General features: G+C 36.5%; 2 protein-coding genes across 12 annotated transcripts in view; one reads left to right on the forward strand and one right to left on the reverse strand.

The window, feature by feature from the left end:
• NF1 (neurofibromin 1) overlaps window positions 1-14,335 on the forward strand; it is a 292,484-nt gene that overhangs the window by 219,707 nt on the left and 58,442 nt on the right. The gene's annotated exons all lie outside the window — the stretch shown is intronic.
• EVI2B (ecotropic viral integration site 2B) lies at window positions 1,501-11,814 on the reverse strand. Of its 2 annotated transcripts, XM_045376140.3 has the most exons (3): window positions 11,740-11,814; window positions 5,608-5,679; window positions 1,501-3,257 (listed from the first exon to the last, which is right to left on the reverse strand). In XM_045376140.3, the coding sequence occupies exon 3, from the start codon at window positions 3,234-3,236 to the stop codon at window positions 1,881-1,883; it is 1,356 nt and encodes a 451-aa protein (XP_045232075.1). In that variant the 5' UTR covers window positions 3,237-3,257; window positions 5,608-5,679; window positions 11,740-11,814; the 3' UTR covers window positions 1,501-1,880. The 2 variants fall into 2 exon arrangements, with proteins under 2 accessions (XP_045232075.1, XP_005583405.1); XM_005583348.5 differs by lacking the exon at window positions 5,608-5,679.

A 14,335-nucleotide genomic window follows, 5' to 3' on the forward strand; every position in this document is an offset into this window, starting at 1 on the left:
GAGTTATGATGTTTTAAGGTATGTCAAAGACTTGGCCAAGTATAAAAACATATCTTATTTACCATAACAAAAATTCTTAAAATTCAAAAGAATAATAGGAAATTATAAACTCCAGATTGCTGCTGGGGAAATTAGCTTTAAAAGTACTAAGTTTGGGCCAGGCACGGTGGCTCACACCTGTAATCCCAGCACTTTGAGGGCCTGAGGCAGGTGGATCACGAGGGCAAGAGTTTAAGACCAGCCTGGCCAATATGGTGAAACCCCGTCTCTACTAAAAAAAAAAAAAAAAAAAAAAAAAAAATTAGCCAGGCGTGGTGGTGCACATCTGTAGTCCCAGATACTCAGGAGGCTGAGGCAGGAGAATCACTTTAACCCAGAAGGCGGACGTTGCAGTGAGCCAAGATCATGCCACTGCACTCCAGCCTGGGTGACAGAGTGAGACTCTGTCTCAAAAAAAAGTACTAACTTTGAAGAATACATGAAAGAAACTTTTTAATGAGGAAGACAAAAGATGTAATGTAATATGACAATAAGTATTATGCTCATTCAGGAAAAGAAGCTCCAGGAAGTGTTTCTACAGATTAAAATATTAAGGTTAGTAAAGATGGCTTGAAAGATTTTAGGAAAAACATTGTACGTAAAATTCATGTGTCCAAAACCCTACTGGTTCTTATTAAATATGGAGCTTTGTTAATGTCATGAATGCCAGTGCTATGAATAAATGCTATGTTCTATTCTGAAAATCCCAGAACTCTGAGTGATTCTCCAAGACTGGGCTACCATTTTATTCTAAGTGCTTGTTTCCCCCTGGAGTTAAATGGGACTAATGAGGAAGAGTATGTGCTTGTTGGGCAAAGGAGTGCTTCTGCAGACACAGGCTGGCATCCCCAAAATCTCAGGCTACTGACCACTCTTGACTTTGACAAAGATTGGGCCCATTCCTACTCTAATAACTCAGACTTACCAATTGTCAGATAATGGATAAAGGTGAAATTCTGTATAAGAAAGGTGATTTAAGAGTGGATAGCATCAGAAAGTATAAGTTTAGTAAAAAGTTGAGAATCATCTGTGTTTTGATAGTCTTTTTTCCTGAAAAAAAATCACCCAAAATCACCCGTATTTAGAATGAAACCATAGTCTTCTTTTTCTTTTTTTTCTTTATAAAACTTGATTTTGTTTGGGTGTTTATAAAGAAGAAACGTTTTAAAGATGCTAGTTTTAAAATTTGTGCCTCCCCATGACATGATAGGAAAATATTTACATTTTATGATGTATCCTCATATTTTTTTCAGGGTAAATGTCTTTAACCCAACCCTTCAGTTGATGTTTTAACATGTTTGCTTTACTCTTCGTGATGAAACCAAGAAGAAAGTTTCTCTATTCTCAAACATGCATTTTAATCTCCCATTCCCACAAACTTGGAATATTTATTTAATACTTGAGGTATTAATTTAAAACTTGGAGTGTATACTTAGTCTCTTATTCCTCTCCACCCCAGTCTTTGAAATGGAAACATAAAAGTTTATTCACAATAAGTTTATACACAGCTTTTCAGGGAAAAAAAAAAACTGTACTGGGGTAATAATAAGTATATGTAGATTGTTTCGGAGTGATTAAATTATTGAAACATACACCATTTACATATGTAAAATGTACTATACTTTAAAGATAGGAACTATAATTAGTAAATAGATTACTGTTAAATAACTTTTTAAAAAAAATGTTTCATCTGTGCACATGGGCTCTGAGTAGATTTCAGATAGTTCCTGAATAAAAATCAAAATTGACTATCAGTTGCCATTTTGTATATGTTAACATATAAAGAAAAACAAAAGAGTCATTTGAGGATGGAAGATCAGCTAAAAAGCAAGTTGTAATATTTATAACAGTTCTGCAGGTGGAGGTGGCAGAGATTCATTAAGATCTTGATCAGAGTTGGGAGGAATAGAGAACTCCTGACACTGGATCTCAAGGTTGGAATCTTCTTGATTTTTCATAAAATCTACCGGTGGCATGGGCAAGTTAAGTGAGTCAGGCGGGGGTGGAAATGATTGTATTATCTCAGATTTATGATCTCCACAGTCTTGATTGAGACAGTCCAGAGATGGAGGGAAACTAGTAGAATCATTTGGAAGAGGAGATACAATTGTCATTATGGGTTTGTCAGATTGGTTACTTTCCTGTCTTTCCAAATCCAGAAGGGGAGGTGGTGGAGGCAGATCTGCATCATCTGAAGAAGAAATAGCAGTTCCAATTGTTGATCCATCAGCACTATCTTCTGATGTACCATTTGCTTGATCTTTTGTTTTCTCTGTTTTGGGGTTGTTGGAGTCTTCAGTGTTTTCACTTGATTCAGACAACTTAATTTCTAAGTCATCTGCTAAAAGTGTGCTTTTGCTTGGTTTCCAGGGTGTAAGTGAAATGACTGAGGTATGTTTTGTGGATATTTCATTTTCTCTGATGTTATCGATACAAATGTCAGGGGTTTCTCCATCAGCAAATGGAGATCTACCTGCCCAATTTGGATCATTTAAAACTGGTTTCCTTAAGCATTTCCAAAGTACAATGATGATTATAGCTACCAACATGGAAGTCAGAAGTACACCAATTAGTATGGCAGCTGTTGAATTATAATTGTTTTTTTGTGGAGTTTGTTTGTTACTGGTAACATCTAAGATAAATCCTGGTGTACTCCTAGGTGAATTTTTGACAGTTGATATTGGTTGTGTGGATGGATTATGAACCGTTGGTGTTATTAGTTTTGTAGAAGGGATCTGGACAGTTGATGATTGTTGAGTGAAAGTGTAGACAAATGGCGTTGGTGGTTGTGTGGTAGAAGTATGGGAAGATGGTAGTTGTCTGGCAGAGGTGAACACAGCTTGCTGGGAGGAGGTGTTGGCCATTGGTGTTGGTTGGTTGGTGTTGTAGGCAAGTGGTTGTCCAGCAGAAGTATGTGCTGCTGGTTTTTCAGAAGAGATATAGACAGCTGGTGTTGGTTGTCCAGCAGTGACTTTGGCAGGTGATACTGATTGTCTAGAAGAAATGTCGTTGAATTGCATTGGTTGACCCAAAGGATTCCCTGTTGTGTTTTGAGAATTAGCCAATACATGTGACATTAATGATGTGACTAAGGTGGGCTGTGACTGCTTCTCTGTTGTAATCATCTCTGTCTTTGAAAAAAATGTATTGTTCAGGTGTCCACAAAACAAAATTAAGATGAAATATTTGGGATCCATTTCAGAATATTTCCTCCTTACCTATAGTGGGTTTAAAATGAAAGAGAAAGACAGGTGTCATTGGTGTCTAGTTAAAAATTTGACTTTTCATTATAATGCCTGGCATAAAGTAGGTAGACATTATTCCTAATTAGTAGTAGTTGATTAGTAGTTATTATTCCTAATTTAGACTTGATACACTGTAGGCTTGGTGTAACAACTCTTGGGTATACTCTAACCCATCATACAGCATTTGGACCTCATAAGCAGTGGTCTCTCTTCTTTTATTAATACAAGTTCTGCACTTGGCTCTGCTGCCCCTCTAGCTTCATTATATTTCAGTACTTCACTTCAGTCATACTTCTCAAAATGCATAGGCTCTATATGCTGGATCCATGTGCTCTCTACCTTTTTTCACCATTTACTGCTAGAAATATATTGATTCTCCTGCCTTGAAGAACACTAGTGACCATCTATTACCTAATCCAATTTTTTTTTATTTCTTCTCTCTCCTCCCCTCCTTGACCACATTAGTCACTACTGTTCCTTCACTAATATTCAAGTAGCTTTTTGTAATCAGTCTTCCTTTCATGTTACTCTCACTATCTCTTTTTCTTCTGCCTTCTAAATATGGTTAATTGATATTCAGTCCTCACCCTTACCTACTTCTCTTTTTTCCTGATTCTGTAAGATTTTAGTTCTCAGCTTTATGCCACAATTCCCATATCTCTACCTCCAGTCTACATCTTCTTTGTCCTAATTCTATTTGTATGACTTCTTGGTGGATGTTTTTATGTATATATACACATATATATACACACACACACGTATGTATATATGTGTGTATATATATAAACACATATATATATATCTCCATCCCACTATCAGGAAATTTAACATATTTAAAATGGAATTCATCTTTACCCTCACAACAGACTCTTCTTCCGACTTCTCTATATCCGTTAATGGTACCACTCAGTTTCTTAGGCACAGACACAGAGTCTATTAGTAATCTTTGCAGCATCCTCAGTGTCTCTGTAGCATGGTAGCCTGATGTTAAGATTGCATATTTTTAAAGGATTCAATTCAACTCAGAGTCCTAGGCCTAAAATCCTAGAGTGATCTCTGAATCTGGTGGAATAAATTCAATCCAGTTGGTCAAGTAGTCCTGCTGCTGCTTTCATTCATTTATTGGTAAATGCCACATTTGTGTGGAGCCCTGTTCTAGGTTTAGGAGATTTAAAAAATTTTTTTTAAAAAAAAGATAGTTACTGCCTTCAAGTGTTTCAGATTCTAGTGGTAGAAGCAAACAGTAAAAGCCAGGCGTGGTGGCTCATGCCTGTAATCCCAGCACTTTGGGAAGCCAAGGTGGGGGGATTGATTGAGGCCAGGAGTTCAAGAACAGCCTGGACCACATAGTGAGATCCCATCTCTAAATAAAAAGAAGAAAGAAAAAAAACCTAAAAAATAATTACAATAATTTTTTCTTTCTTTCTTTCTTTCTTTCTTTCTTTCTTTCTTTCTTTCTTTCTGTCTGTCTGTCTGTCTGTCTGTCTGTCTTTTTGTAGACAGTCTTAACTCTGTCGTCACCCAGGCTGGAGTGTAGTGGCGTGATCTGGGCTCACTGCAAACTCCGCCTCCTGGGTTCAAGTGATTCTTCTCCCTCAGCCTCCAAGTAGCTGGGACGCATCACCACGCCCGGCTTATTTTTGTATATTTAGCACAGACGGGGTTTCACCATGTTGGCCAGGCTGATCGAGAACTGATCTCAGGTGATCTGCCCCCCTCGACCTCCCAACGTGCTGGGATTACAGGTGTGAGCCACCACACCTGGCCCAATTACAATAATTTGATAAGCTTTCTCATAAAGGTATGCAGGAGAAGTACAGAGAAGTTAGCCTAGCCTGGGAAGGCTTCAGTGAAGTAAAACTGGAACTGAATTTTAAAAGGTCTGTAAGAACTAATTAAACAAATTTCCAGCCAGGGAGAGCAACAATGTGGGCACAGGAAAATAAGGCACATATGAAAGTTTGGCAGGTAGGGCTTTTTCTGGGAAGTGGTAGATGCTAAAACTTGGAGAGTTAAGTTTCAGTTCTACTTCTCCCATCTAACTACCTATCTAACCATGAGAACTAGTTGCTTAACCTTTCCTGTTCTCAATTGCCTTTTCTACTGAGACAATTTGCAACTTTTAGTATAATATACTTGTTTTGCACATCATCAAGCACAATGGCAACCATTTAGTTATCTCTTAACATTAGGGAATAGAAAATCTTAGGATGTTAGATATTGGTATACATGATTAGAAACTATAGTTCTTCTCACTCATAAGCCTGTATTTAGAGAGATTTGATGTTCTGTTGGAAGGTGCAATAAAGGTTTTACAGATTACCTTTTCAGCATATCCAAATAGTTTTCATTGCTTACTCCTCTACCACTTGGTACACAGTGAAGATAAATGACCCTGTTTTAGTAGAAGAAAAGGTATGTGATTTTTTTTTCCCTATATTCAAGTCTAAATTTTAAATAATTCAAGTCTAAATTTTAAAACAGTTCTCCTTTGAACTCTCCTGCACACTGCTGAATTAATCTTAAAAGCATCCATGATGAGGTTACTACTCCCTTGCTTGAGGGTTTTCTCTTTCTGTTAAGATAAAACTTCCTTTTTTTTTTTTTTTGAGACAGAGTCTTCCTCTGTCACCCAGGCTGGAGTGCAGTGGTATGACCTTGTTTCACTGCAACCTCTACCTCCTGGGTTCAAGCAATTCTTGTGCCTCATCCTCCCGAGTAGCTGGAACTACAGTAGGCATGCACCACCACACCTGGCTAATTTTTGTATTTTTAGTAGAGGCAGGGTTTCACCAGGTCGTCCAAACTGGTCTCGAACTCCTGACCTCAAGTGATCTGTCCAGTTCAGCCTCCCAAAATGCTGGGATTACAGGCGTGAGCCACCACGCCTGGCCTGTTAAGATAAAACTTCTAAATTGAGTTTTCTTCCTTCTTGCTTGAGTTAACCAGTCCAGATTCACATATCATGACTGAAACTTCTTATCCAGCCAAATGCATCCCTTTCCCACCTTGCATACTTTCTAAACACACGCTTCCCCCACAAAAAAAACAGACCCTTTTATGCTGTTTTTTACCATGCTCGGTGGTTTTTTGTTTTTTGTTTTTTGTTTTCCTTCTTCCAGACCTAGCCTCTTCCTCTTTCTGGCTACATATCTGAATCTGTCCTCATCTTTCAGACCTCAGTTTAAATTCCCCTTCTTAACCCAAGTTCTCGTTGACTGACTACAGCCCAAACAGATCAGTCATTTACTGAATTCCCCCTAGCTCTCATTTATTGTTTTTAATGGTTCCTTACATAATTCATGTATGCCCCTCACTCACACTTCTATTCTCTTAAGTAACTGTTTATTTTTTATTACTTTTCACATTTTCTTATACCTACTTCCTCGAACAAGATTATAAAGAACCTTGAAGAAGGCAGAAAGGAGAAAGAAAAATACTTATCTAGAGCATACTATGTGTTATACTATCCCAGCTTTGCATACTTTATTTCACTGAATCTTTACGTTATGAGGAAGGTAAGGGGATCTTTTATTTACAGATAAAGAGACAGCGTCAAATGAGTTAAACAGTTTGCCTGATGTTTTACCACTCTAAGTGACAGATTGGGAGTTTGTACCCAGGGCCACCTGATTCCAAAGCCTACATTCTTCTTACTACCCTTTATTGCCTCATGTTTTTATGTTTTGATTTCTTTGTAGTATAATGCCTTATATATTAGGAGTACAGTAAACATTTAACCTGTATTGGGCTTCTTGATTCCTTTCCATTTTACTTTTTGCTTTTTACTAGTACTTCTACCAGAATATAAGCAGAGGCAGTGAAATATAAATTAATAAATTCTGCTTTTTATCCATTTTGCAAAAGATTTAAAAGGGAAAATGTGAACACTTTTGGCATAGATATAGGGATTTGAATCATCTTTAGATGGTCATCATCCATGCAGTTCCTACCCATTATTCTTATAGATTACAGAAAAAAAAGGGAGGGGGCTTCTTTAAAAAATGGAAAAAATTTCTTCAGAATTTCATTTTTAAAATGTGTTTTAATGCTATCCAAAGCATCAGAAAATACAAGCCATGAATTGTCTTTAGCCAAAAATGTTTCCTCTTTTGTAACTTTGCTTAAAATAAGGAAACCATACGGTTCCTCTTTTCAGTTAGCTGAAAAAGGAATTAGAGAAGGAAAGAGCCCAAACAGGAACTTAATTATAAATCCACGTTAGTTTGTAAGATCAATTTTGATAGGCTCCTGTCCTCTAATGTCAGTAGTAAGCTGGTGGAACCCTCCATGTATGAGATTTTCACTTGTCAGTTAATGGTTATGGCAATATTAAAACCAAATTCCATTTTTCGCCTATCCTAACACTTTCTACCACTCTTCAGTTAGCTTTTTATCCTAGGATCTGCGACATCAGAATACTAGAAACTGTAGAAACTGTATTAGAATTCTATGATGGCAATTCAGCATAGTCCAGAGAAGGAGGTGAAAGATTTAAAAGAAGAAGAAATAGGGAATATAGTAGTGGAAAAAAATGACTTTTTTCCCAGAGGTAATGAGGCCAGTGTGTGGAAGGTTATTTAGCATACACATTTTAAAATATGTAAGTGGTGTGTACCTGAAGTACCAACATTTTTCTGTAGGGAAAGAACAATATTGGGCAGGGGAATAAAAAGGAGGAGAAGATTTAGAATAAGATAAAAGGCAGTGCAGAGAAATATGAATAACACAAAAGAGAAAAAAAAAACTATAGGAAGCAGCAAACAGAAAAGAGGAAGGTCAATTGACTAGAGAAGATACAGAAAAGAAGAAAAGTTAATAAACAGCTGAAAAAAAAGCAGTGGTTATATAATTAGCAAGAAGGCAGTGTAGATGATTGAAGCAGGCAAAATGAAGAAGTTGGGGGTGGGGGCAGATGATTGAAGTAGATGAAAGAAGCAACGGCAAAATGCTGCTCTGTCGTGGCTGGCCTGTGTGTGTGAGTGCAGGGAGCCAGTAAAGAGGAGCTTGCTTTCTAAAATGGAGGACCAGAATGAACCATCCGTTCAAATTCATTTACCTTTCATTTCAGGCTCTCCTGTCTGCTGTGAGTATCCTTACCATCCTCTCCCCCACCTTTTTTTCCTGACACTATCCAGAAGCATACCTAGCAATTACTCCAAAGAACCTGTGTACCTGTGTATATTTTATATAGAGTTTTTCTAGAAATCCCTTAGTCTGCTGCTCAAGCAAATACCAAATTTGTCAGCCCTCATATGCCAGTATTTTACTCATTATTATAGGCTGGCACTTTGATGAGGTTTAAATCTGTGATTTTGGTTCTTTTTCTTTGCTGAATATTTAGAGTATTTTAAAAAGAAAAACATAAATGTAACTAAACATTTTAAAGACAGTTACAGCGAAGCAAGAGTCCCCATGTATAAGACATGTTCCTTTTTTTTTTTTTTTTTTTTTTTTCTTTCTTTCGGAGACAGGGTCTAGCTCTGTCACCCAGGCTGCAGTGCAGTGGTGCAATCTCAGCTCAATGCAACCTCCACCTCCTGGGCTCAAGCGATCCTCACACCTCAGCCTCCCTAGAGAAGCTATAACTGCAGGTGCGTGCCACCATGCCCAACTAATTTTTGTGTTTTTTGTAGACACGGGGTTTCACCATGTCACCCAGGCTGGTCTTGAACTCCTGGACTCAAGTGAACTGCCCACCTTGGCCTCCCAAAGTGCTGGGATTATAGGCATGAGCCACCAAGCCAGGCCATAGACATGTTCTTATAAATATAGTGCATAAGTACTTAAAGGGTCCAGCATTTAAAATTGATGCTGTTAAGTTGCAGATGATAGGAAGTATGTCATTGTCTTTTAAAGAGAATCAAGATTTGGAGAGTATGTCCTAGACAAAAGGCAAGTATAGATAGCTGTATCAATTACTTTGATATAATAAAAGTTGTGATGCAAACATAATAGATTAAAATTTAGCAGTAGTATTATCTCTGACTAGTGAAGTTTTGAAACGATAAAGGAAAAAACCAGCCATTCTGCATCTTGAGGAAGAGTGGAAAGAAAAATTGACCTTCACCTACAGTAGGAAGTATTTGATGACCATCTTGTATTGTGATAGTGACCATTTACTGAGCACCCACCAAAGGTTAAGCAGTATCCTATTTTAATTAGCTAGGTGGTGGTTTTTTCATCCTACACATAAGGAAACTGAGACACCAAGATGTTGGGTAACCTGGCAGTATCACAGCTCTAAGTAGTGGCACTAATACAAAAATCATGCTAATCTTGTGCCAGAATCCTTTCTTTCTATCACATTTCACTATATGTGCTATACTGTCTTTCATAGAAAAGTTATGAAATAGAAATGCTTTATGAAGGAAGGAGATGTGAGTTGGCGGAAATTATATGTAAAGTAATTAAAGTAAGTTTACTGAAAAATTTTTTTTTCCCTTTTTTTAGTTTATTGAAAATTTTATGGTGATTTTTTTTTAAAGCTTGGACGTCGAAAGGCTTCAGATTTATGTTTCTCAATTCAAACTTAATCAGAATTAAAGTTCCCTTCTAAATGGAGTTATGTAGGAATTAGCTGGAAAACACAGGCACTACTAGTAAACTGTAGTTTTGGGAATAACCCTTTAAAAACATGTATGGGGCCAGACGCAGTGGTTCCTGCCTGTAATCCCAGCACTTTGGGAGGCCGAGGCAGGCCGATCACTTGAGGTCAGGAGTTCAAGACCAGCCTGACCAATATGGTGAAACCCTGTTTCTACTAAAAATACAAAAATACAGGCATGGTGGCAGGTGCCTGTGATCCCAGCTACTCGGGAGGCTGAGGCAGGAGAATCTCTTGACCCTGGGAGGCAGAGGTTGCAGTGAGCCAAGATCGTGCCACTGCACTCCAGCCTGGGTGACAGAGGGAGACTCCGTCTCAAAACAAAACAAAACAGCAACAAAAAAACAAATGTATGGGATTCTATGATGACAAAAACACACCATAAGGATTCATGGGAAATTTTTTAGTTTAATTTTATGAAATATGATAGTGAAAAAAATTTAATAAGATTTTATGACTTAATATGCATAATGAAATAAACTAAATATTAGAAGCAGAAAAATACATAGACAAGCCTAATCTGAAAAAGAGATAAATATCTTTATTTTCTGACTTCCACAATAATTACTTAGAAGAAATCCTTCTAAGAGAAAGTCATGAGTATTTATTAAGTGTTGAAATGGGATATCACCCACTATGAACATATTATTCCCTGAAATTACAAGTGTGTGTAAAATACTCTTTGCAGTTTTTATTTGCCCATTTTACCCACAGCAAGCATCTTTTGTGCATATTAACAATTTTCTATTGTTTATTCTTTGGGTTTCTTCTATCTTATACTATGTTCTAAAGTCTCATAATATGACATAAACACGTAGGTGATATTAATATATGCATGCATGTTTGACTATTGAATAACACTTTTGGCTTAGTAAGCTTTCAAAATGAGCCATAATGTTTTCATGTCATCATTATTAAGTATAAAAATCTATATGTAAAATATAAAGCATGTATAATAATAATGAAGCACATATAATAATAGTAATATTAATCAAATACCACATCTGATTTCTTTTTCTTTCTAAACTGAGTGAAGGTGACCATTCTTACTATGCAAACTAAAGGGGATACAAAAATTTTAATTTATGGATTATATTGTGTACAGGAAAATTTTATTAAAAGTACATTAGAACTTTTAACAATTAATATTTTGGAGGTTATAAATTCAGTCATAGCCCATGGAATCTAGTTCTATTTCTAACCCTTACCTTTATCTGCCATGACCATAGTTTATTTTTAATTATAAAACTAAGGTTAACAAATATGATTGTGGCTGGGAGCAGTGGCTCACTCCTGTCATCCCAGCACTTTGGGAGCCAAGGTGAGCGGATTACCCAAGGTCAGGAGTAGGAGACAAGCCTGGGCAACATAGTGAAACCCCATCTCTACTAAAAATACAAAAAAAATTAACCAGGCGTGGTGGTGGGCGCCTGTAATCCGAGCTACTTGAGAGTCTGAAGCAGGAGAATTGCTTGAACCCAGGAGGTGGAGGTTGCAGTGAGCTGAGATCATGCCACTGTACTCCAGCCTGGGAGACAGAGTAAGACTCCGTTTCAATATATGTCTCTGTGTGTGTGTGTGTGTGTGTGTGTGTGTGTGTGTGTGTGTGTGTGTGTGTGTATGTGTGAGATTAAATAAACTTAAAAGGTCTTATACAAACCTACGTGAAAATGTTTTTCTGAGGCAAGCTGAACACTGAGTATTTTTAATTCTATGCAACAAAACCACAAAAACCTGCTATAGACATCTTTAGACTATCAGAGTTTAAGTTTAAAACACTAATGACAGTTTTTAAAATACATTTTATATAAAGCAAGATCAAACCAAATTGTGTGAAAATTTTCTTACCTCAGCTGTTAACTTCTTTTGCAGAATGCTAAATTCTTGTTCTAACTGCACATTTTGGTGATTTGGCTAAGAAAGGAAAATGGGTGGTTCAATTCAGATTTAAAATGTTCCTCTAGCAAACTGAAATAGCTTCTGTAGAAAAAGAGGAAGTTTATCAATAGCTGGTTCCGGAAGTGCAATAAACCACAAAGTGACTAAGAAATATATTACTTTAACAGAATTTATTTTGAAATACATTTTGGAGCCCTATGATTTGAGTGCTTTTAATTAATACATGTAAATAAATATTTGAGATGCTCTAGTAATATGATTATATAAATTAAATATTTAGGGTGGGGTCCTGAAGAGAAAATTACATGTTCTAAGAAGAAAAGCTGCCAGTTGGGTTATAGTGAGATTTCTTCTCATAAGAAATGAGTGATGTGTTCTGTTTACTTGTATGACCTTAGGCAAGACTCTGCACTTCTGAGTCACCATTTCTTCTTCTAAAGGAATATTTTATTCGGTTATTGTGAGGATTAAATAAGATAGCATAATATAACATGTATAAATGCCTCACCCACTGTAGGTAACCACTAAATGTAATGTTATTTCCTCATAGTGTAAAAAGTCCAGGGTAAAAGTATAATTACATTATTTTGCAAATGACAGGATTTCATTCTTTTTTATGGCTGAATAATACTCCATTGTGTATATGTACCATATTTTCTTTATCCACTCATCTCTTTATGGACACTTAGGTTGCCTCTAAATCTTGGCTGTTGTGAATAGTGTTACAACAAATATGGGAGTGCAGGTATCTCTTTGTACTGTTTTCCTTTCTTTTGGGTATATACTAGCAGTGGGATTGCTGGATCATATGGTAGCTCTATTTTTAGTTTTTTGAGGAACCACCAAATTGTTCTCCATAGTGGTTGTACTAATTTAGATTCCCACCAACAGCGTACGAGAGTTCCATTTTCTCTACATCCTTGTCAGCACTTGTTATTGCCTGTCTTTTGGGTTAAGCCATTTTAACTGGGGTGAGATGATGTCTCCTTGTAGTTTTGATTTGCATTTCTCTCATCAGTGATGTTGAGTACCTTTTCATATGCCTGTTTGCCATTTGTATATCTGTAATTAAATTATTTTGACCAAATATTTTACTAATGACTATTGAGTTCAAGTTCACAACCATTTATTTGGTTGCCCACACAGTAGTTACTTCTCAGTGGAAAATAAAATAAATTGGGGATCATTTTTTAAATAAGAATTTAACTAAAGTTAACTTGTTACTAAAGGGTAGTGAGGAGATGGAGAGATGGTGTTACCAGTTAATAGGTACAAAAAACAATAGAAAGAATGAATAAGACCTATTTGATAGCACAACAGGGTGACTATCATTAATAATTATACATTTTTAAATAACTAAAAGTGTAATTGGATCCTTTGTAACACAAACGATAAGTGCTTGAGGGGATGGGTACCCCATTCTCCATGATGTGATTATTTCACATTACATGACTGTATCAAAACATCTCATTACCCTTTAAATATATACACCTACTATGTACCCACAAAAATTTAAAATACAAAAAATTTTGAAGTTAACTAAACAAAGTATATTGAAAAGAGTGAGTCCATCTGAATAAAAATTTCTTTGGGTAAGTCACCTTTCCTCTCTTGAGAAATGGAGATCATAATTCGTAATTTATAAGCTTATGGTGGAATTAAATAAATGTAATGTGCCTTGCATGGTGCATATTATAGTAGATATGGAATGTGTTAACCCATGCACTGCTTTTTCCTGGTCACTGCAGGAAACACAGGTTATTATGACCTGGTTCTTAACTTCAAGGTATTTACAGCTTGGTGCAAAAAGAATAGATTTTTTTTTTTAACGGGCTCCTACTATAAAGCATAATATACTCAAATGCTATATAAAGCTTTTGATTCACTGATTTTTGGAAGTATTGTTGTTTTTAGAGACAGGGTATTGCTGTGTTGCCCAGGCTGGTCTCGAACTCCTGACTTCAAGCAATCCTCCTGCCTCAGCCTCTTGAGTAGCTGGGACTACAGGCACATGCTACTGTGCTGGCTGGCTGACTTATTTATTTATTGTAAAGATGAGGCTGTTGCTTTGTTGTGCAGGCTGGCCTTGAACTCCTGGCCTCGGGTGATCCTCCCACCTTGGCCTCTAAAGTGTTAGGATTATAGGTGTAAGCCACTGTGCCTGACCTGATTCACTATTTTTAAATCTCTGAATTAAGCTGGTGAACTGTAATACCCAGGGATAGGGAGTGTGTTTTTGTTCAAAACTAAATGTCTCTTAAATTTTGAACTCAAAGGTATCTTACCTACCATTTTTAAATACCTGTCATTTGGAAAGGAACCACTTCTGTTTGTTCAGTAACTATTATTGGATAGTATCATTCTGAGAGTATATGTTTAGTAGCCAAGATAGTAAGTAGTGAATTTTAAACATTCTTTTAAATATCCCTGTGGTAGAAGCTGTCTGGTGAGAAAATGTTTGACTAGTATGTTGAATATGAAAGTAATTTCCTAGTTTTATAGTGATACTAATTTATTTTAATTTTCTCTGACAAGTATTTATTTA

Source organism: Macaca fascicularis, chromosome 16, assembly GCF_037993035.2.
Source record: "Macaca fascicularis isolate 582-1 chromosome 16, T2T-MFA8v1.1".
Lineage (NCBI taxonomy): Eukaryota > Metazoa > Chordata > Mammalia > Primates > Cercopithecidae > Macaca > Macaca fascicularis.